The sequence below is a fragment of the Mytilus californianus genome, unplaced genomic scaffold, assembly GCF_021869535.1.
Source record: "Mytilus californianus isolate M0D057914Y unplaced genomic scaffold, xbMytCali1.0.p SCAF_13, whole genome shotgun sequence".
NCBI classification, from domain to species: Eukaryota; Metazoa; Mollusca; class Bivalvia; order Mytilida; family Mytilidae; genus Mytilus; species Mytilus californianus.
This window is the reverse complement of record NW_026262615.1, coordinates 43,963,225-43,986,845: the sequence shown is the minus strand read 5'-3', so window position 1 is coordinate 43,986,845 and position 23,621 is coordinate 43,963,225. Positions and strand designations below refer to the sequence as shown.

At 32.7% G+C, this 23,621-nt stretch overlaps 1 protein-coding gene across 1 annotated transcript in view; it reads left to right on the top strand.

The window, feature by feature from the left end:
- The window catches only part of LOC127723721 (solute carrier organic anion transporter family member 5A1-like), a 60,884-nt gene that overhangs the window by 12,876 nt on the left and 24,387 nt on the right, over positions 1 to 23,621 (top strand). Inside the window, exons 2-4 of the mRNA XM_052230470.1 lie at positions 6,086 to 7,016; positions 8,191 to 8,508; positions 19,954 to 20,118. Coding sequence (XP_052086430.1) covers positions 6,209 to 7,016; positions 8,191 to 8,508; positions 19,954 to 20,118 — 1,291 coding nt within the window. The 5' untranslated portion in view covers positions 6,086 to 6,208. The remainder of the gene's footprint in view (positions 1 to 6,085; positions 7,017 to 8,190; positions 8,509 to 19,953; positions 20,119 to 23,621) is intronic.

The window sequence follows — 23,621 nt, the reverse complement described above, 5'->3', positions numbered from 1 at the left end:
TGAAGAACGGAGAAGAAGGGCTTAAGAAATTAAATTATACAGAATTGAAGGACCCCCCATCCAGATCCTCATGACAGTGCATGTCTAATAATAGATGTGTAAGAACAATAGTTAAAGTAACCTGATAGTTTTATTGAAGAGTCTTAGTTGGCAGGATTTTCAGAATCTTATATGATGAGGAGTGTACATGTTATGAAAATGAGTTCTTTCAGTTAAATGTTTTTGAACTATTGGACCTTAAATTTCATTTGCCTGTAGCAGGTGCAGATCCAGGATTATGGAAAAAGGAGGGGGGGGGGGGTATATAATTGTTACTAAGTAGATATAGGAAGATGTGGTATGAGTGCCAATGAGACAACTCTCCATCCAAGTTACAATTTATAAAAGTAAACCATTCTAGGTCAAGGTACGGCCTTCAACACGGAGCATTGGCTCACACGGAACAGCAAGCTATAAAGGGCCCCTAAAAATTACTAGTGTAAAACCATTCAAACGGAAAAACCAACGGTCTAATCTATATAAAAACGAGAAACACGTATGAACTACATAAACAGACGACAACTGTAATCAGATTCCTGACTTAGGACAGGTGCAAACATTTGCAGCGGGATTAAACGTTATAATGGTACCAAACCTTCTCCCTTATTTGAAACAATAGTATAACATCACAACATAGAATAACACACTATAAAATATCTTAACTCAATCAAAAAACGTAAATTAACACGCGATGAAGTCCATGCTTTTATTATTAGTCCCCTACCGACGAAGTCGAAGGGGAATTTAGGTTTGCACTTCGTCTGTCTGTTTTTCTGTCAGTCCGGCAAATCAGTTTTCCACACTTTTTTTCTTCACGCTTGAAGATATTGATTTGATATTTGGTTTATTGTTTTATCATGACAAGTTACAGATCAAGTTCGAATTTTTTTCCGGTCTGATAAGTTTGTGCAGAGTTATGGTCCTTGGACTTGGAAAATTCACTCAAATATTCAGTTTTCCGATCTTTTCTTCGTCGTTCTTGAAGATATTGATTTAATAATTGGTACATTGTTTTATCATGACAAGTTACAAATCCAGTTTGAATTTTGTTCCGGTCTGATGATTTTGTGCAGAGTTATAGTCCTTGGACTTAGAAAATTCACTCAAATAATCAGTTTTCCACACTTTTTTCCATCATGCTTGAAGATATTGATTTGATAATTGGTATATAGTTTTATCATGACAAGTTACAGACCAAGTTTGAATTTTGTTTTGGTTTGATGATTTTTTGCAGAGTTATGGTCCTTGGACTTGGAAAATTCACTTAAATTATCAGTTTTCCGCACTTTTTTTCGTCATGCTTGAAGATATTGACTTGATATTTGTTAAATAGTTTACACCATGACAAGTTATAGATCAAGTAAGCATTTTGTTCCAGTACAATTAATTTTTAATCGGTAGGGGACTATGTATTGCCATGCAATACTCTCAGAATGCTTGTTATATATGTAGCTCCATAATAGCCCAATGTACCTTCATTTTCCAATGCAGGTGGTAGTCCAAATTTTCGGGCTTTCATCCTGGATGTCTCCTATTACTGGATCTCCTTTAGTATTGTATGTACATATGTATGTATTGTTAATTTGTTCTGGTACTGAACTGATGATGATGCATGAAATAAGTTGTTAAGCCTTGTATTTTAAATTTGGAAATATTACTTAATGGTTTTAGAAATATTATATCACACCCAATGCCATGGTAGTATATATATATATATATTGATTTAATTTATTAAAAGAGGATGTCTGGTTCAACATGTTTTCTGTTTTAACTTATAACTGTTAATTGGTAATGTCTTATGACAAGGTGTTAAAATATAAAAATGATTATTTGTGGATAGAACTTCATCTACGCAAGAAAGTTACTGGTATATTAGTATAACCTCCCTGGTGCATGTTTAAGGTATGTGTCTTATTATATCAGTAGGTTTTAGGAGGAATAGAACAAACTATCTTACACATGTAATTTTACAAAATAATTTCAGGATTCTTGATTGTCCAAGTAATAAAAAAAAATATCAAGAGTGAACAGGCAATTGTTTTTGTTTTATATGAGTATATCTTTATCTAGCCTACAGTCAAGTTGCAGAAGCAAGACTTGCTCATTGTTGAGGGCTGTATGGTGACCTATTGTTGCTTACTTCTACATTGTTTTGGTCTATGGTGGAGAGTTGTCTCATTAAGTATCGTACCATATCTTCTTATTTTTATTTTAGGTGTGCTGTTTTCAGCGGCATCAATTGTTAAAATTTCTGATTTGGTCCATTTACAGGAAATCTGAGTAATAGTATTAACCTAATAATATTTGGTATGCAGTTGTATACCGTTACCCCCTCCCGCCCCCTCCTCTTCAGTCAGTGTCCTATGACTTTTAGAGTTTTGCATGTTTTCATGTTAACTTAGTGCTATTTAGTGTGGATCATTAATATTTGTGGGATATCAATTTTCATGGATTTCATTGTTACACTGGTGAACCACAAATTTTAATGTCCAACTATACAATATACAAAGTTTACACAGGCTTATATTCATACTGACTTTGGCAAAACCACAAAATCAAATATCCATGTGATGAAAATGCAAGTTTTCCTCAATCCACTTATATAATTTATTTTGGTTGCCCACGAAAATAAATGAATCCACACTTATTCCACAGTATTTACATACCATAAATAATCTTCAAATTACAGACTTCATCTCTTTGTCTACAGATGTTGATTGGGTTTTTTTTGTAGAGAAATGTGTTTATAAAGTTTAGAAATGAACTTTTGTTTTATTGATAATGACAAAAAATGCAAATAAAGTAAAAAGAATTAAGAGTTTATACATGTATGTAAGATGAAGAAAATTATAAGCAAACCTAAGAATATTTGTATTATGGCCAACTGTGAATTCATTCATTTTCATGGATACCAATTTTCGAGGATTGAGGAAAAATTGAAGTTTGGTTGATATTTGATTTCAGGGTTTTGCCAAAATGTGCATATAAACCTATATTAAATTTGTATTTCCTTGAATATGTAGATTTGTGGTTTTTCTATATATATATATAGATACCAACGAAAATCGATATTCCACGAATAATAATGAATCTACAGTAAATGCATCCATATGTATACAATATAAGCATGATAAGTTTTAAACAAGTCTAAATTGAAAACAACGTTCAAACCTATAATTGTGTTGGATAAAAACCGCAATTTTTATACATGTGCACGCATAACAAATTTCTTGGTAAAGGGGTCTAAATACAGCACAAACAACATTTTCCAAAAGACCAAAAAAGTGACAAAGTATATTTTAACAAAAAGCATTTGACTAGCAGGTCGAACAACGGATGTTCTTAATCCCTGCTGACTGCCATTGACGATTGCCAAATAAAATGATCACCAGATTTAACAAAATGGATCGTAAATATTAATTTAATATCAAACAGAAAACAATGAACTTGCGGAAAAGATGGTATACCGCAAACAAAAGGTGCAAAAATTAGTACACCATATCCCGATTTCGACAATTAATGTCTCTTCAGTGATGTTAGGAATAGAAACGGTATTTGGAAGACCTTATAATTTACCTCAATTTAGGATAGACTCTTGAATTTTGAAGAGTCGAAATAGGATGAACGGATCATATAAACCCGAAGGCAAATATAATACAAGCCCAAACAAAAAAATATAAACAAGTCTAAATTGAAAACAACGTTCAAACCTATGATTGCATTGGATAAAAACCACAATTTTTATACCTGTGCATGCAAACAAATTTCTTGGTAAAGGGGTCTAAATACAACACAAACAATATATACCGTATATATATTAAATCATGTCAAAATGCCAGATTTTAATTGGTTAATACGAGGGAGACAATTTACTCTATCCCATGGCTAATACTCTATTACCCTTCATGGAGACGCTTGCTCAAGCGTGCGCCTAAATAAATAGGATGATTGTCATGTACAAGATGTCATAGTTTATTACTTTGAATTTTGAAATTTAATAGACAGTAATATAAACAGAACATTCAGTATAATAAATTAAATAACACATATCTGCGAGGGTGATCCCTTGAAAAGACATTGTCAACCTTGGCTTCGCCTCAGTTGACATTGTTTTCGCGGGGTAACAATCTGCTCTATCACCCTCTCAGCTATACATGTATGTTATTTATATAATAACACCTTATAGGTTTGAATTTAAATCTGCATAAACATATTCATTTCTTTCAAACATATCTACAAGAATGGCATAAAGGACTAAATAGTAATATTATTAGTATCCTGATTCAGCTTCCAATTGATAGCGTAAGGTTAACAAACACGACAAAGCATCATTTGAAGACTTCTTTGAAAGAGACATGGAAATTAAAGTCAAATGGTAGTTCATGTTTCATGTCAGATAGTCATTTACTGAGACAGATTATTAACCTTAATTTAATTTATTTTGTTCGCACATGTCAGTTGCAGAGTTTCACTTACTTTGTTTTATCCTATAGATCAAGGACCTTGGTCATAAAACTTAACTCAGTTTTCAGAGTACAAATGTGTGCTTGAAACACCAAATCCAGCTTTTTGATTTGTTGAATTATATTTTCCAAGTCTGTGTGTTATAATCCTACTCCAAATTTTTGTGACAGCAAGGCCAGATACCCTTTATTCAATATTCATAAATTCCTATGTGAATAAAATATGTATATTCTCATGTAATTATCATCTCCTTATAGGACTTTCTAGAAAAAAACACTTTGGAAAGCCTGAATCTGATATAAAAATTACAATTGACAAATGATTGAATACAAGTTATCTCCCTTGTTTGGAATTATACTGGTTAAAATACTGGTTTGCTGCAGTGCAGAGCAATGATGAGAAGTAAATAGAAAACAATATTTGTTACTTAAATTTACAAACATTTCCAGCTTTATATTGAGTTTGATTGCATGAATGTTAAAAAGCAAAAGACCAATTGGAAAACCAAATATTCTTTTTAAATCAACAGGGATTAGAAACTACTTTCAGTTGACTCATTAGTAGAGTCATTGCAGTGAACCAGTGCTACTTTCCATCAATGGAAATATTATAATTATGAATTTAGAGTAGAATTCTTGATTTTGAGCATGGGGTATTATATTCAAATGATTGTGTTCATCACTTATCATTTTGGTGTCTCTCTTTGGTCTACTAATCTGTCATGTATGTATACATGAAACAATTTTGATTTGTACGAAAAACAAATATTCATTAAACGATAATCATGATAATTAAATTTGTATTTCAAAACAAAAACAAAAACAAATTTTTTCGTATTTGGAATTTGATGTTAAAAATCAAGCAAGCTTGAGTGGGGGCATTGTGTCCTCAGACACCTTCTTTTATTTTCATTATCAAAATGTAGACAGTTTTCCCATTGACAAGATAAATATGAAAGTGGCTTAAGCTAACATGGCTTAGAAACCTCTTTAAGAAATAATTGACTTGGGGAAATCAAATTATTTAATCACTGATAAAGAGTTGGAAAAACAGGATACAATCATTAAATATTTTTTTTTATTGCCTTTACACATTTGGGATGCTGAGGAGTGTAATTTTTATGTGATTGGACAGTTCAATTTAAAATTCTGTTATGTTTTTCCAAGAAAATTAGTCATAAATATTGAATTTGTCTGAGAGGGTATTTTCATTATTTTATCATCAGTGCAAATAAGCATTTGTATTACGTAATGTAACGAAGGTTGAACATGAAGCAATTTTGCTAAAGACTAGTTTTAGTCTAATTGAATTTGTATAATTTCTGTAAATTTCTGTAATTTCTGTAATTTCTGTAAAACTTTGTGGTTGTTATGAGTTAGATGAATTGATTACATAAACAAAACAATTTCATTGCTTATAGAATTTGTTACTGACTGAGATATATATATACTTATTATTGATTTAGAAGTCGGTGTACAAGAATGGAATAATTTTTATTGTAGAATAAATAACAGTTGATTATCAGAAAACTTCATCATGATAGCTTAAGTTATATAATATCCACTTCTTTCTGTTTTTACAGAACATTATGAAGGTCCTTATGCAAACAAACAAGGAGAAGAGTCGTTTGTATAAAGGTGATTGTCAACACACAATGACACAGAATTGCTTAAAGTCCTGATTTTGTAGAAGCTTGGAGGTCGTAATGGCTGCGAGACCAGACTTAAAGGAGTTGGAAAATTCGTCGATTCATATCATAAGTGAAAATGTTGAAACCCCTGGTGGTATTAGTGTCGGCCAGCAGTCTTCAGTCAGTGATTTTTCTGTCGGAAGTCAAAGTCAGTTCTTGAGAGGCAAAACAGAAAAAGATGAATATGTCAAATCATGTCTTCAAGTTGATATTGAGGTCGTTGACGAAATAGAAGAAGATAAGCCTTGTGGGATAGGAAAATGTCGACCAAATGGACTTCAGACCTGCGCCAATATAAAAACGTTTGTTACGTGTATGTGTCTTTTGATGGTGACAACAGGAACTATGTCAACAGGCTACTTTAACAGTGTGATAACAACTATAGAAAAACGATTCGAAATTGGCAGTTCCATATCTGGCTTAATTGTTGCATCTTACGAATTTGGTTCTCTAGTGACTGTTATTTTTATTAGTTATTTAGGTGGAAGACGTCACATTCCAAAATGGATCAGTTACGGAATTTTCCTAATGTCACTTGGGGCATTCCTTTTTGCATTGCCACATATCATTGCCAAAAAGTATACAGTTCACCGCGGAATTTCATCCAATGAAACGGAAGAAAATATTTGTAAAGTGGTTGATGACTTGAGTAATGGACAATATAAAGAGAAGTGTATCGGCGAGACTTCAGGGAACTGGGTTTACGTGTTGATTCTGATATCTGCTCAGGTGTTGATAGGGACTGGAGGAACACCAGTGTTGACTCTTGGAACAACTTATGTTGACAATCATGTTCCTAAAGATAAGGCACCAGCATATCTAGGTAAGACAGGGAACCAGCATATTACTCTATAAAATTATCTCCTCCTTTCTAACAGGAGCACCTGAGATCACCCCCAGTTTTTGGTGTGGTTTGTGTTGCTCAGTCTTATGTTGTGTTTTGTGTACTATTGTTTGTCTGTTGGTCTTTTCCTTTTTTAGCCATGGCGTTGTCAGTTTATTTTCGACTTATGAGTTTGAATGTACCCTTTGGTATCTTTCACCCCTCTTCTAGGAGGTGTGATGTATATGAGCTAGAGAAAAAAGAACAGTATGAAAAATAAAATGTAACTTATAAGACATATAATGTACATGTACCAGAAAGCTCTGTGTATGCAATGTGGCTTTACATTATTGTTATTATTTTAATTGGCAACACTTCATTTAAGCACTATTTTTCCAATAATTCCGACATTTAAATAGCAAACAATAAAATCATGCATGGAAAAACCTATATTTGATAAAAGCTATGACAGAGCCAATAGTTCATGTAGTTATCAAGTACAAATATGTATCATTTGTGAGATACCATGCATTAACTGAAATTTTCTCATGCATTGTCATGTGGACACCATTAACTTTATTACATGACTGTGGATATAAAGAGATATTGAGCAAACATTACAAAGATTCCCCCCTCCCCCGACCTGTTTGAAAGGAATAAGCAAAATACACAGCTACAAAATGTTAGGGGGGTTCAATTGGAAGTCTTGCCTCTTACCGTTAGTCTTTAGAGATACAATAGATTCAAAATAATACATTTATATCATCTTTATGCCCATATCAGATTAAGAACATTCCAAGAAATTAATTTTATGAGGTAAATGCTTTTTATCAACCTTCATGACAAAAGCTCTTTAAAGTATTTGCAAGCATTGCAGAAGTCATTACTATAATTTAGGAGCATACTCCCTTGATGTCATCACTGTACTTAAGTACTTGATTATTACACTGTAGCTTAGTACAATACCATGAATACATGCATGATGATGATGTAATTCACATTTTCTAATGGTTTTTTTTAAAAGGCAAAAATAACAAATATTTAAACCCAGTAACTTCTCCAGAAAAATTACCATTGCTCCCTAATCTCTTCTGGACGGAGAAGTCACTTTTCCTTCTCAGAAATCCTAAATAAGGCCCTGATCATGTATTAATCTGATTGTTGTATTTTGCAGCTTTTATATATGCATCTGGAGTATTAGGTCCAGTATTAGGCTATGCCTTAGGAGCTCTGTTACTACAGTACTACGTCGACGTGTTCAGTTATATTGTCAACATTCGTCCATCAGATCCGCAGTGGATAGGTGCTTGGTGGAGTGGATTCATTATCTGTGGAATTCTGCTGTTTGTTCTTGCCTTTCCTTTTCTGTCATTTCCACGAATTTTGGTTGAGGAGAAAAGAAAAATCTTGGAAGTGAAAACTAAAGAAGAATTGTTGAATCAGGATGATAGGACTTCTAAACATGGGGAGGAGTATGGTAAAACTATCAGAGGTAGGTTACATTGAATGAATTATTTCCCCTTTGGACAGCAGGACTAACTTAGGACATTAAAATTTTATGTCAAATTAAGTGTCAATATAAAAATAAGGAGATGTGGTATGATTGCCAATGAGACAACTATCTATCAGAGTTTAAATAGTGGATATAAGCCAATATAGGTCACTGTACGGCATTCAACATTGTTGAATCAACAATGAGAAAACCAATACTGTAAATTCGGTTATTTAAAGACCAAACAGCCTATACAGTTCTACCAGTGATTTTTCCTTAAAATTTTGTGTGAAGGTATTTCATGATTTAAGGAACAAAATATGATAAAAAAAATTGGGGGTCACCGACTTAGTTTTGTCACTATAGCAACCTCAGTTTCGTGTTTTCCCGAATATTAACAAAATATTTGCTTGTTATTTAAACTCTCAAAAAATCCCATTATATCAAACCTACAAGCATAATTCTTGTTTCATGATAAACAGTGGATTTGTGTCTATCAAATACAGGTTCAAGAGTTTAAGACTTTTATTGTTTTGATCTTTAAAAAAATGATTTATTTCATTCCCGCCAAAAATAAAACGCAAGAATGAAAAATGTTTCAAGTATTAAAAAATATCTACCAGTGATTTTTTCATAAAAATTTCAAGAAGGAAAGTGCCATGTGTACTCTTCAAAATAAAGCAAAAAAATGTATATGTCACCGACCTTTCAAAAAAGTTATTATTAATTTTCATGTTTTTTTCTCGTTCGTTTTGAAGAAAAGAGTTGTCTTTCTTCAGAACATTGAATCTGACGTCATAGTACAAGTTTACCTTGCTGGCGCACTGTGTGAAAAAAATTGCAAATTGGACGTTTGAAACCCACATTTTAATTTTCAAGAATCAAGAATAACAACTATATTCACCTACTTTATTATCCGGTAATACAAGAGATCACATGTATGTATCAGTATCAGATCTCATGATGTTGTTGCCGCACAAAATTAACCTTCAGAAACACCATCCGTCGGAATGAAAAATTGTTCGAAATAACCTTTTACGACGCTTAAGAAAGGAAAGTCTGTTTTTGTCCTCTCCCTCTCATTAGCAAATTCATTGAAAATAAAAAGAGAAATGAAAGATGACACTGGCTAACTTACAGACTATTTGACTATATTAGACTAGATGTGTGGGTTTTTTTGTCGCGTCAATTTCAGAACTTCGCCCTAGCGCACTCTTTCGCTACTGTTGACAGACGGACAGACATTAGCACGGACGGACTTCTTTATACCATTATGTGTCCCGACTAAGACGAGCGTATACAAATTATTCCATCTAGTTTGTGGATTAATTATTTCTGCAAATTTAAAATATAAGAAAATTAAAATTATAAGTATAATATATGAATTAAAGTTTTACATCCATTTAACCTATCATAAAATACGATCCCCGTTATTACTACCTCACGTGTTTTGAATAAACGAGACAGTAAATATATAATACAAATAAGTTTTTAATTCAAAAAATGATTTAGAATTTAAGAAATAATTTTCCGTTGAAAACTATAAAGTATTTCTCAAAACAGGATGAAATATTATGAATCTAAATAGCTCGTTTTGGAAATTAAATCAAAGACAAGGTTGTATGTATAGATTGCCGGCCGAAACTTGTTTTCAATCTTTCCAGTCATTGTAGCTTTTTGAAAGTGAGAAATTTTATGTTGGATCTTATTCTTGAAGCAATTGTTTTTGTCATAAGTTAAATTTACAACAAGTTTAGTTTTAAAAACCGTAAATTTTTATTTTAATTCACATTCACTGAGTATATAAATTTCTTATATTTTTTGCCTTAAGCTTCTGTGAGATCAGGCGAAATCTTTATCATTTCTCCTTGAGACAATTTGAAATGAAACAAATGACAAAAGACAATGAACCTTTATCATTTTTATTTTTACTATAAGATTTTGTCAATTAAGCAGTATAGATAAAATTTAACTTCATTGCAAGATCACCATTATTTTACGAGAGTCTTAAAGAAATAAGTTAATCTCAACATGCATACGTTGCCAATATATAGAAACTTCTAGAAAGTATTGTTTATCGGCCTAACCTTCTGAAAACTCAGTTTTGAAAATCACATATTAAGTTAAAATTCTAAGCGTAAGTCATATAAATTTACCAGTGTAAAGTTACACGGGCGTACGAGATTTGCGCCAATTAAAAAAAAAATCGATCTTTAATTTGCGCCGATTTGATTCTTTGAATTTCATTAGCGCCTATTTTATTTTTTTTATCACTAGCCCCGATACTTTATTTGCTATACGAATAAATACATGTACATGTAGTAAACCTAGAATGTATATTGCATGGTAATATATGGATATAAATAGTGTTCCCTTATGTTTGAGATAATTTTGGTCATATTGTTCGAGAACTTCGTTTTGGCACGAGAATGAAAAGATGGACTTCGTTATTGGCAAGTGCAACAAGTATAGAAAAGATAAAATGACAAGAAAGGAATATATCATATGTATGGCATATAAATTCTCGGCAAGATAATAATTCATTGTACTAGTATTACATTTTTATGGATTTTATTGTGGTGCTTTGAAATGCTGTAAATAGATTTTACTCCGTGATATTAGTAGATGTAAACAGAGTGCACAAATATCTTTTAAATTGACTTATCCTGCTCGACATTCTACTCCCACCTCCCCTTTGTGAGCAGGGGACAACAGTTATATACATGTTATAATTGACAATTCATAACATATGTACAAGTGGCTAACGGAAGAGGTTTATATGATAAATAAAAAAATAACTTTCACCTATAATTTACCTGTACACAATCGGCGCAAGTGAAAGAAAAAAAGTGAAATGCAGATCGGCGCAAATGCAAAAAAACCGAGTTCAAAATTTTTATAGAATAACTAATGGAAGAATTCAAATAGAGAAAAATATTCAACGAGTGACCGAACAACACATTAATTCACGAATGCGCGTAGCGCATGAGTTAATTATCAGTGTTGCTCGGTCACGAGTTGAATATTTTTCGATATTTGAATTCTTTGATTAGTTATTCTTTTTATTACATTGGCAAATGTCTTTTTTTATGAAATTAAAGTAGAAAATGTAAGGAACTATATCTTTTTCTACGCATTCACAATTTGTTTTGATCCGACGTTATCGACGTCTTGACAACGCCTATTGTTGTATGACGTCAGAGGAGTGAAATAACCACGTTTATTTCACATGTGAAATTATCGGTTTTTATTTCACTGGGAAATCAATGTAATTCATTGCAACCAATGTAATAAATATTTTTATTATTATTTTTATTAGAACGGAGGTTACAGATAGTGTAGTATCTTTTGTGTCCATTTGTGTTTAATTTCCACTAGGTATCAGTACGACGCTTAATTCCACTTTTCTTGGAAGACGCAGTTTTAAGGGCATACGATACAGTAGCAGGGGCAGATAATTACGTTTTCAAAACTTTTCGTGTTGTTTTCGCGACGTTGGTAATCAGAACGTTGTAATTTCGCGATGTTTCTAATAAGAACGATTACATTTGGAGACGTCGCTTCAGATGTATTCACATTTGCGGAAAATCCACTGACGTCATAATCCCGATTGCGCGAATTTGAAAAAAGTACCTGCAATGAAAATCGGCCAAATCACGAGAATTGTTATATTTATTCATTAATAAGGAAGTCAACAATATTAACTTCGAATCGGGAAAAAAAATCAAATCCACATTCTTAGTTTGTATGTCTGTTGTTTCATATAGGAAATGAATACGAGATATGTAAAACATAAGATGTCGATGAGAGAGAAACCCAAAAACACAAATAAAAACAATAAGTAATGTATATAGTAACTTTACCATTTGGCAAACTCTAAATCGTAATTAGAATTGTACGGATAAACAGAGACTATCAACAAAATGACAAAAACGTAATAAATAATGACAGCGCACCATACTGTTCCTGACTTTGGAAAGATACATTAAAGAGTTTAACGGCATTTTTTAGAATTTAACCCAGTGGAATATATATATGTGTATGAAGAAACTGTCAGTTAAAATGACACAGTTATAAGCCCCGTATTATAGACCAAAAACAAAAACGCACCCGTTGATGTGCTAAGCATATCCCCATATGTCATATTGAGAGAGTAAAATCGGCACACAGGAATTAGGTATTTGACAGACCAGAGTTGCAACTCATTGATGTTAAGTTACTGAACAAATACGAAGTCTTTTTGTAATGTAATTTCTCAGATAGGAAACAAAATATTTGTTAGACCGGACAAACAATGTGGTTGCACTCACTCCTAGATTGAAGGTATAATATAGACAAGTAATTCAATGATTATATGTACCGTAATAAAAAAATACCCTGAAGACAAGCTTAGGTAACTTATTTATTGATACAGAATCATTAAATTTCATGCTCTAATATCGACTGCTGTACTTCCTATGAAATGTTATACTACACTGTAATCAGGTAATGGACTAATCTAAGCTAACCCGATTTAATGTGGGTATGATTTTGTGTTCATGTAATGCCTATAGAGTAGGTCGTTAGTTTTCTTGTTTGAATTATTTCACATTTTCATGTCGGGGCTTTTTAAAGCTGACTATACGGTGTGGCTTTTTCTTTTTTCTTTTTTTTTTGTGTTGAAGGCTGCAGGGTGACCTTTAATAGCGTTTATCTTCGTCATTTGAACTATGGTTGATAGTTGTCTCTTTTGCAATCATACCAAATGCCCTTATTTTTATATTATCCCCCTTACTTTATAGTTGTTGCACATTTTGTCATGTCGGGGCTCTTGAATAATTAAAACTATGCTAAAGCTGTGTTGTCTACATGAATTGTATGACTAATATCGGACAGAGATGCAAATTAAATTTTTTATTAGATGTATCTGTTTTGTTTCCGAACATTTCTTTTCTAAAAGTTATTTACTAGAATACTTTTTCTATCCAAGTTTCGTAACAATTCATAAAGGTTTGGCAAATATTCTATGCTATTTTACGAGTAACCAGCTTTATTAATTTTCATGATTAATATCATTGCTTTCAAAAAAAAACTTGGCTCTAGCACTGAAATTGACAACGTAGTAGTGAACGGCGGGAAAGATTTCACGACGTTGTTGCGAATAAAACTTATTTCAACGTAGTTTGGCGCCTTATTGGCAAACGTCCCGTTTGCCATTAAAAACTAAGGTTTATTGCTTTTATTGAAAAAACAAGCACATGGACCCCCAGTTTTTTCTTTTGCAATCTATCAAGTTCTGTTTCAAGAATGTTCCGCCAAAATTTTAAGAAAAAATCAACGATAGAATTTTTTCTGCACTTCTGTGTAGACGCAAAAATATTTTCGACTTCTTTATTTCACTTGTATTAAAAGAATTCAGGATATAATTATTCATTCCAACCGTTATCTTGTTACAGCATGCTGATGCCATGGATCTAAGGAACATTTTACAAAAAACCCGGTTAAATTATGACTGCTCGTTCAAAAGTATTGGTACTTTCCTTAAAAGTCCTTATTTATGAAATTTCAGAGTTTTCCCTTCAAATATGCAAATTTCAAACCAAATTATCTCAAAAAGTAAATCATGAAGGTATATTTTTCTTTGCATATTTCAAAAGTACACATCAAAATTGACCTTCTACCAAAATTTCAAGAAAAAATCAACGAGGGATCTGTACTGTATCGTATGCCCTTAAGCGTACACCATGTTGGAGTCCGTGAAAAACGCGAAATAGGACGTTATAATTAGACGGTTTTTTTCATGGCTAGAAACAACTTCATAGAGCTTTTATGTCACTACCAAGTTGCGTTAGTTGATGCGCATCAACAATAGGCTGTTTGGTCTTTAAGTCTGTATAGTAAGTTGCAGTCTTTGATATGGGGATGAAGTGTTTAATGTGCAGTGGCAAAAGCATGCATATTCAGGACAAAAACATTTAAAATAACACATTCAGTTTACTAGCTTTGTAAGGGATGTATACATGTAATATGTGCAAATTTCATGATGAAAGAAAAGAGGCCAGAGGCGGATTTAGAGGGTTTTTCAGGGGACTTGCCCCCCCTCTTTTGGGGAAAAAATTTGGTTGATTATATCTAGGGAATCACTGAAGCATGACTGGAGCGGGCCCCCTCTTAGGCAGTTAGTGGGCCCCCACTTATGAAAATTTCTGGATCCGCCACTGGAGGCATATTGCCTGCTGAAGGGGTGGCCACCGAGAATCTTCTAGAATTTTTGCCTACTCTGTTACTCATTCCATCACCATGACTGGTTATGTGTGGAAATAATAAAAAACTTGATATGATGATACATGTATATATATATATTGTACATAGAATTGAGAATGGAAACGGGGAATGTGTCAAAGAGAAAACAAACCCAACCAAACAGCAGAAAAAAGCACAATATATATTATAAGATATACATTTACATGCTACTGGAATTATATTAGTGATTTTCTATTTCTGAAGCTTTTCCCAATATATCCTGAGTTAACTGAACTTATGTTATTAAAGTTGTACTTATACGCTGGTAATTACAACAGTCATATTGTTATGGTATTGATTCTCTAATCATGTTAATTGAAAATTTTATTAGACACCTGGACTTAAAAATTCATATTTGTTCAACTACAGTTTTGTACATTCTTTTTGTATGTTCAATGTAAATGCACCAACAATTTTAATACATTTTGTAGGAGTTTTTGCTTTAATATCACACATTAACAATTTTTATACGACCGCAAAAAAATTTTGCGTTCGTATTTATATATTGGTATGACGCTGGCGTCGTCGTCGTTGTCCGAAGACACAATGGTTTTCGCACTCTTACTTTAGTTTAAGTGAATGGATCTCTATCAAATTTTACCATAAGGTTCTATACCACAAAAGAAAGGTGGGGATTGATTTTGGGGGTTATGGTACCAACAGTTAAGGAATTAGGGGCAAAAAAGGGGCCAAAAATAAGCATTTTTGTAACTTCCCGACATAACTTGTGTGTTAGTGTATGGATCTCTCTGACATTGTACCACAAGGTTCCATATCACAAAGGGAATGCTGGGAATGATTTTGGGGGTAATTGCCTCCAAATTTTAGGAATTAGGGCCAAAAAGGGGGAAAAAACAAGCATTTTTCTAGTTTCATGACAATAACTTGTGTGTAAGTGTATGGATCTCTCTGACATTGTACCACAAGGTTTCATATCACAAAGGGAATGCTGGGATTGATTTTGGGGGTAATGGCCTCCAAAATTTAGGAATTAGGGGGCAAAAAGGGGCAAAAAACAAGCAGTTTTCTAGTTTCATGACAATAACTTGTGTGTAAGTGTATGGATCTTTATGAAATTGTACTGCAAGGTTCCATATCACAAAGGAAAAGCTGGAATTGAGTTTGGGGGTAATTGCCCAAAACGTTTAGGAATAAGGGGCCAAAAATAAGCATTTTTCTAGTTTCCAGACAATAACTTGTGTTCAAGTGTATGGATCTCTCTGAAATTGTACTGCAAGGTACAATGTACCATACCACAAAGGGAAGGCTGGGATTGATTTTGGGGGTAATTGCCTCAAAATTTTAGGAATTAGGGGCCATAAAGGGGCCAAAAAAAAGCATTTTTCTAGTTTCCAGACAATATCTTGTGTTCAAGTGTATGGATCTCTCTGAAATTGTACTGCAAGGTACCATACCACAAAGGGAAGGCTGGGATTGAGTTTGGGGGTGATGAATCATAAGGGGGTTCAAAAAATTTGGTGGGGGGATTTTTTTTTTCGTTTTTTTCTTTAAAATTTTCCATTTTAAATTGGTTATTTCTGATTTATATATAAAAGCAAATAATAATGATATGGTTTGAATAGGTAAAATGTGTCAGAAACCTATGCTGTGTCAAATATTTAATTACAATCCAAATTCAGTGCTGTATCAAGCTTGAATGTTGTGTCCATACTTGCCCCAACTGTTCAGGGTTCGACCTCTGTGGTCGTATCAAGCTGTGCCCCAGCGGAGCATTTTATTTAATTCCAATAACTCTTTGAATTTTGTTATTTCCTTTTATTTCCTATGTCCTGATTAAGAAGGTACTTTTTGGAAGGTAGTATTTTAATACAAGGAAAATACATGAAATACCAATTACTATAAATCTCCTTTTTTTATCATTTTTTTTTATCAGATTTCCTGCATTAATAATTTTGAGGAAATTAAATCATGGCTAATTACTGATGCTAATTGGATATGAATTTTGATTTTTATCTCGCCTGCGACAAAAGTCGAGGAAAGCGAGACATAGGGATTGCTTTTCCGGCGACTCCCGCTCCAGCGTCAACAATTGTTCAGTTTTCTGCTTAAGTTAGATAGATAGGAACTACTTGTAATAGATCATTGATATTTTGTATGAAGTTGCATTACCATCAGTACATATCAGTATGACGACTTTTTCGGGGCCCTGCCCACTAAGTCATGGTCCAGTGACTTTGAATTAATTAGCAATTTTCATTGATAAGTTTTCTGCTCAAGTTAGTTTAATATGAACTACTTGTGATATGTCAATGATATTTTCTATAAAGCTGCATTACTATCAGTACATATCAGTTTGACGATTTCAAGGCCCTGCCCTAGGTCATGGTCCAGTGACTATCAGTCAATTTACTCTATTAACAAGTTTCAATGTTAAGTTTTATGATTAAGTTAGTTTGATAGGAACTGACTTACAATAGTCAATATTTTCTATAAAGTTACATTGCAGTCTGTATATCTCAGTTTGTCAACCATTTCAAGGCCCTACCATGCCTACCCACTAGCTATATATATAGTTGGTCCAGCAACTTTGAATTAATTAGCAATTTTGTTGCTGTTGTTATTATTATAATGTTGCTTATGAAAGTGGTTTAATCTACTAAAGGGATGCACAATTATATGCAAAGTACGTAAGTAAGTTTATTTTTTTATGTATTGTTTTCTTTCAGTTTTTGTCTCGCCTTGACAGAGTCAAAAAGCGAGACATAGGTATGCTGTTTCCGGTTGTGGTGGCAGCAATGTATTAGTTTGTGATTAGGTCTAGTTTATGGTGAACCACTAGTGGTATGCAGTTGTATTATCATTGGCACATCTCATTTCCATGGAGATTATTTGACCCTGCCTCCTCAGTCATTGTCTATTAACTTTGAAACTTTTGCTTAGTTAATATGTATTAGTTTGTTATTAGGTCAGTTTATGGGGAACTTCTAGTGGTAGGTCAATGATATTTGGTATGCAGTTGTATAAACATTGTCATATCTCATTTCCATGAAGATTATTGGGCCACGTCCCCTCAGTCATGGTCTATTGACTGAATAATTTTTTGCTTATATATATATATAATTAGTTTACATTTATAAGTTTGTGATTAGGTCAGTTTATGGGGAACTTCTAGCGGTAGGTCAATGATATTTTGTATGCAGTTGTATAAACATTGGCATATCTAATTTCCATGGAGATTATTGGGCCACGTCCCCTCAGTCATGGTCTATTGACTTTGAAACTTATACCTAGTTTACATGTATTAGTTTGTGATTAGGTCAGTTTAAGGGGAACCATTAGTGGTAGGCTAATGATAATTGGTATTTAGTTGTATAAGTATTAGCACATCTCATTTCCGTGGAGAATATTTGGTCCTTACCCCTCAGTCATGGTCTATTGACTTTGAAACTTTTGCTTAGTTTACATGTATTAGTTTGTTATATATTAGATAAGTCAATGATATTTTGTATGCGAATGCATTGGCATTTGTGAGTCTCATTTGCATGGAGATTATATAACCCCACCCCTTCATCATGGTTCATTGAAATTGACTTTGAAACTTTTACATAGTTTACAAGTTAATGTTTGTGTTTAGGTTTGTTTAAAGGGAACGACCTATGATAAGTCAATGGTATTTGATATGCAGTTGTATTAGCATTGGTTCATCTAATTTCCATGGAGATTGTTCAGCCATGCACCTTCAGTCATGGTTCATTGACATTGAATATTTGCATAACTAATTACATGTTAAATAAAGTATTGCTATTTTATTATCAACATTTGCATTATCAAATAACAAAAAGGCGGGACATATCTCTGTGTTAACAGTTTATTATATTATTATATTAACAAATGTTTTTTATCTGCTCTACATTAACTGACACATTTTTTTACAACTTTGATTAAATAGTAATGTTGCTGTCCATCAGAATGTTTTTTTCTGAATTTACTGCGGACAGGCTAGACAATTATCTCTGTGTCAACAGTTTATTAAGATGTTTAAGAGGGAAAATATATTTAAAATTGATTTATAAAAGCTTCTTTAACTGTTATTGTAATGAAATTTCTTAGCGGGCTTGCCAAGAGTATTGACAAAATTCACAATTACTCTATTTTTTTAACATTAATTTTTATTCTTAGAATTACAGCAAACATTAAATGTGTTTATACATTATAAGAATAAGAAGATGGGGTATGATTGCCAATGAGACAATTCTCCACTGGAGACAAAATGAAATAGAAGTTAAGAACCGTACGGCTTTCAACAATGAGAAAAACCCATTCCGCATAGCAAGCTATAAAAGGCCCTAAATTGGCTAAAATGACAAAACCCTACTTTCCTTTTCATAATTTTATCACATATAGTTTAAAAGCCATTTTTGAAAATCTTATAACATCCTTATTATTTTTTCATACTTTTTGAAAGAAAAAAGTTGACAATGTTAAATATATGAAAAATTTAGATAGAATCAGTTCCCGCCAAATTTTCAGTGGCGTATATATAAAATAACAAGCACACTGACCCTTCATTTTTTCTGCTTTTTTAGTTCATTTATTCATATACTTTCAATGTATAACAGTCTTTTAAAAAGCTTGTTTTTTTTGAAACAGAGTAGCGAACTTCCTTAATTGATAAAATAACACAGAGGTATGGCTTGCCTTTGTTGCCTAATCACAAGCTTGAACAAAGCACATAATTGTTGTGGCTATTGTAACTTCCCCAACTATTGTTGCAGGAGAGATTCAAATCGGATAATATTTCAGACTTTCCTTGTTCTGTGCTGAGCCTGCAGAAAAAGTCCTTTTAACTTCTTAACTTCCTTGTTAAAAAAAGAACCTACAGATTATTTAGTTTAATTTTCAGACAAGTCTGCTCAATACAACAAATTAAGATATTTTTTATATGTTTTTTATTATCAAGACAAGATAGGTTTCACAAAAATTAAATCAATTATTTAGATTTTTTATAGCATTATTTGTGTGAATGATTTCCTGTAATTGAAATATTTAATGTTTTTACAAAAATACAAAAAGAAATGCACACCAAATTTTTTGGATTTTACAGCAGTTCAACGCTGATTCTATAGATGAACTTACTTATATTTTTTTTAATGTACATGTTTGTTCAGTGCTAAACCTATAGAATTTTATTTTTATTTTCAGACATTCCTCGTTCAATGTTGAACTTATTGAAGAATAAGATATACATGTTGACCAGTCTTGGTATTTGTTGTGAGATTGCTATAGTCAGTGGATTTGTCGTCTTTCTTCCAAAATATTTAGAGACACAGTTTGGTACATCTAAATCAATGGCAAATCTTTTCACAGGTAAGTCAAAGGTCAACTTAAATTAATATTTCCCAGCAGTTTAGAGTTTATATAAAAATAAGAAGATGTGGTATGATCGCCAATGAGACAACTTCCCACCAGAGACCAAATTTAAATGACTTAAAAGTTATAGGTCAGGGTATGTCAGATACTATATTTTATAACGGGGAATCAAATTCAGTAGATATTAAATAAATGGAGAATGTGTCCATAGGATACAGATAGATGCCCCACTTGCATATAATGTTATAAAGGGACATAACTCAAGAATGTTAAAAGTGACGCCCCCAAATTCAAATTCTTCCTGTGTTTTGTAGTAATAAGCATTGTATATAAGTTTCATATCATTTGGTGGAAGCAAATTAAAGTTAGAGAACGGAAACTAATTTTGGGACATACAGAATGACAAGTGTAACACTTATTGCCCCCCTCTGCTGTGGCAGGGGCAAACAAAATATACAGGTAGCATTTGTTTAAGGTTGGTGGATTAGTATTTCCCAAATCCAAGGCTCAGCACACCAGGCAAAGTGAGCGAGAAAGAGAACTCTGGAATAGACAGACATTGTATATTCTTTAGTATTCAAACCTGCAGAGTTCTTCTCGAAAAGTGGTGGTCTGAAGGTCCTGATCACCAACATTTTCCAAAATACAGACACAATTTTGATATTTTGCAATAGAAATAATAGTGAGGACCAGCTGATTTTCTTAAAGGACCACTAGGGAAAAAAGATTCTCAGATTTCTGAACCAGTCATGCTTGTGCATACCAAACATCTGTTTAAACCTTTACAATCTTCTATACTGAGGGTATTTGGTCTAGAGGAAACAGTAATTATCATTTCTTAGGCCACAATATTTATCTTATTTTTGACAGTCAGTTGACCATTGAAAGGTTTGTTTGGCTTCATGACACATGATATATATGTTTGTCAAAAAATTGTATTTTTGACAATGTCAGTTGATTTCTTGTTCAAAATCAATAAAAAAAATAGTTTTTTGTTTAAAAAAACAAAGTTCTGGAATTACAGCTTTTTAATACGTTTGATTATGTTCGTTTTCATATAGGAATGTTCGGTTTCATTTTCAACCAAATTTAAACAACAAAATAGCTTTACTTGATAAAATATTGATGAATGGAGAATACTGCCTGAACTTTATGGTGATTAGTTTTAAAAATGAATTTTATATTCTAATCTGCCCAAAAGCAAAGTTAGATATATTGTTTGTTTGATTTTGTCTTCATCCTTTATCAGGGCCTCTTGTGAGGCCCTGGAAGGGGTGTACAGGATAGAAAATAATGGGCAAAAAGTCCAGAGTAAATGCCAAAAAAAACATAAAGAATAGAGAAAAATAGGGCAACATTTAAAGGATATAGAATAATGGCCTAAAAATTTAAAGATTTAAGAAATGGAGGACCCCCCACTGAAACCCTCCTTTATGAACAGGTACACTGTTCTGTTTAATGACAGATTTTGTAAACATCATCGGAAAATTTCTACTCAATCATATAGAGTTTTCCATACAATTTAATTACACTCCCTTGCCTATATATATTGATGGAATTTTGTGTGCAATAGACCCCTAGAGAGATGGGTATTAGTTGTCAATAGATGATTATGGTTCTCCCAGATGGGGGGATTGTCATTGAATTAAATATATTGTCTTTACAAGTGGCGAAATGAAATGGAAATTTGAAATCGTGTTCGTGGAACTTGTTGATAGAAGTCCATCATTAGTATGTTACAATATCCTTTCATAACGTAGAACCCCCTCCGGGAAAATACTGTGTTTAATTGTGTAATAATGATTATACATGTGTATGGGATAATATTAAGTGGTGAAGAATAATTTGGAATAGATTACAGAAAATATGAATTCAGTATCTTCTTAAAGTCCTGTCTGAGACGAAAGTCAGAGGCAGATTTAAGAAGGGGATGGGGCCTGACCCCCACCCCTAATGGATCTAACATATACAAAGATGTGTGTTAAATGCATAGACTATTATCATGTCAAACTCTTAACGTTGCCTAGTTTGGGGACCCCTTTTTCAAAACCCTGGATCTGCATCTGAAAGTCACATGGGATCATAAAGAGATACTCAATTCTGCTGTAGCCATAGTCTGGATAGTCATTTTTTTTAGACATCAATAACTTCAAATCTTCATGGTCAAGAGATACAAAAAAAATTTATCATCTTGAGTAAAATTTTTGATTGGACATGTTTCTTTTGCTTAGTCTTGAATTTCAGGTCAGTTGAGATCTTCAGTCTGAGATAAGTATTTGTGTTCCATGCTTTACAAAGTAAGGGATAAAATTGTGAGTGGACTATTACTTGTCTAGATACTGTAAATTCAGAAATTTTTGCAATGTTGTGAAAATTGTGATCATATTAGACTTGCAAAGTTTCAAAACTTTTATTTAAAATTTTGTAAGCAGCATTTCCTAAAGTTTCAATAATGAATCTCCCATTTTTGTCCATTGTTTAACAGACACAATAAGGAATGAGGGTCTGGATTTGGGGGGGAGGGGGGGGGTTCTTCATTTCTTCATTCTTTAACTTTTTAAACCAATTTTCTCTATTCTTTATATATTTTTACCCTTATTCTCTATTATTTATATTTCAGAACCCTTTTATTCTCTATTCTTAATTTTTTTTGGCCTATTTTCTATTTTCTGTTTATTTTTTGTCCTTAATTCTGCACTTTTTACCCATTAATCTCTTTTCTGAGACTTATCCAGACCCTCATAAATGCATGCACCAATTTCTAAATTTACAGTATAATGCATAAGTATGTGTTGAAAAATCCTCATCAGTTGTAGTGAATACATCAAACGTTGATGTCAGCCATCTGCCGATTCATTCCGTTTACGATAATTTGTCTCCATCCAGTATATTGAGCAATAGTTTATATTGACCTTAGACGACAAAGTAATTCAATTTCCGTTCCTTAAGTAAAAGTATGGAATCAAACATCTTACCAACTATATTATATTGTCCTGTGAATTACACGGAAATCATTTCCATTATGGCTCCAAGTTATTGACTTTTTTTCCAATACTTTGACATTCATAATACTTGGTTTTATGAGTGTTAATTCTTGCTATATTTTCATAGCTGTTTATATTAATACTCTTAGCTTTTAGGAATCGCTTGGATCCTTGTACACTTTGAAATTTTTATTTAATACTTCCGCATTGTAACTCATAGTCCAAGGGCTAATTAGAATTCTCTAAGAAATTTAAGTCTCTTGGGGCATTTTGTATCAGACAAATTTGAAATTAAATGATCGTATGTGGAAGCTACTTTCTACAACTAACTGCTAAATGAGTAAAATGGCCAAAATATAAGGATGATTATATATCACCAATCTATCAGTAAAATTTTTCTATATAAAAATTAAGAGATGTGGTATGAATGCCAATGTGACAACTATCCACCCAAGTTCAAATGAAGTGGATGTAAGCAATTATAGGCAACCGTACGGCCTTCAACAATGAGAAAAA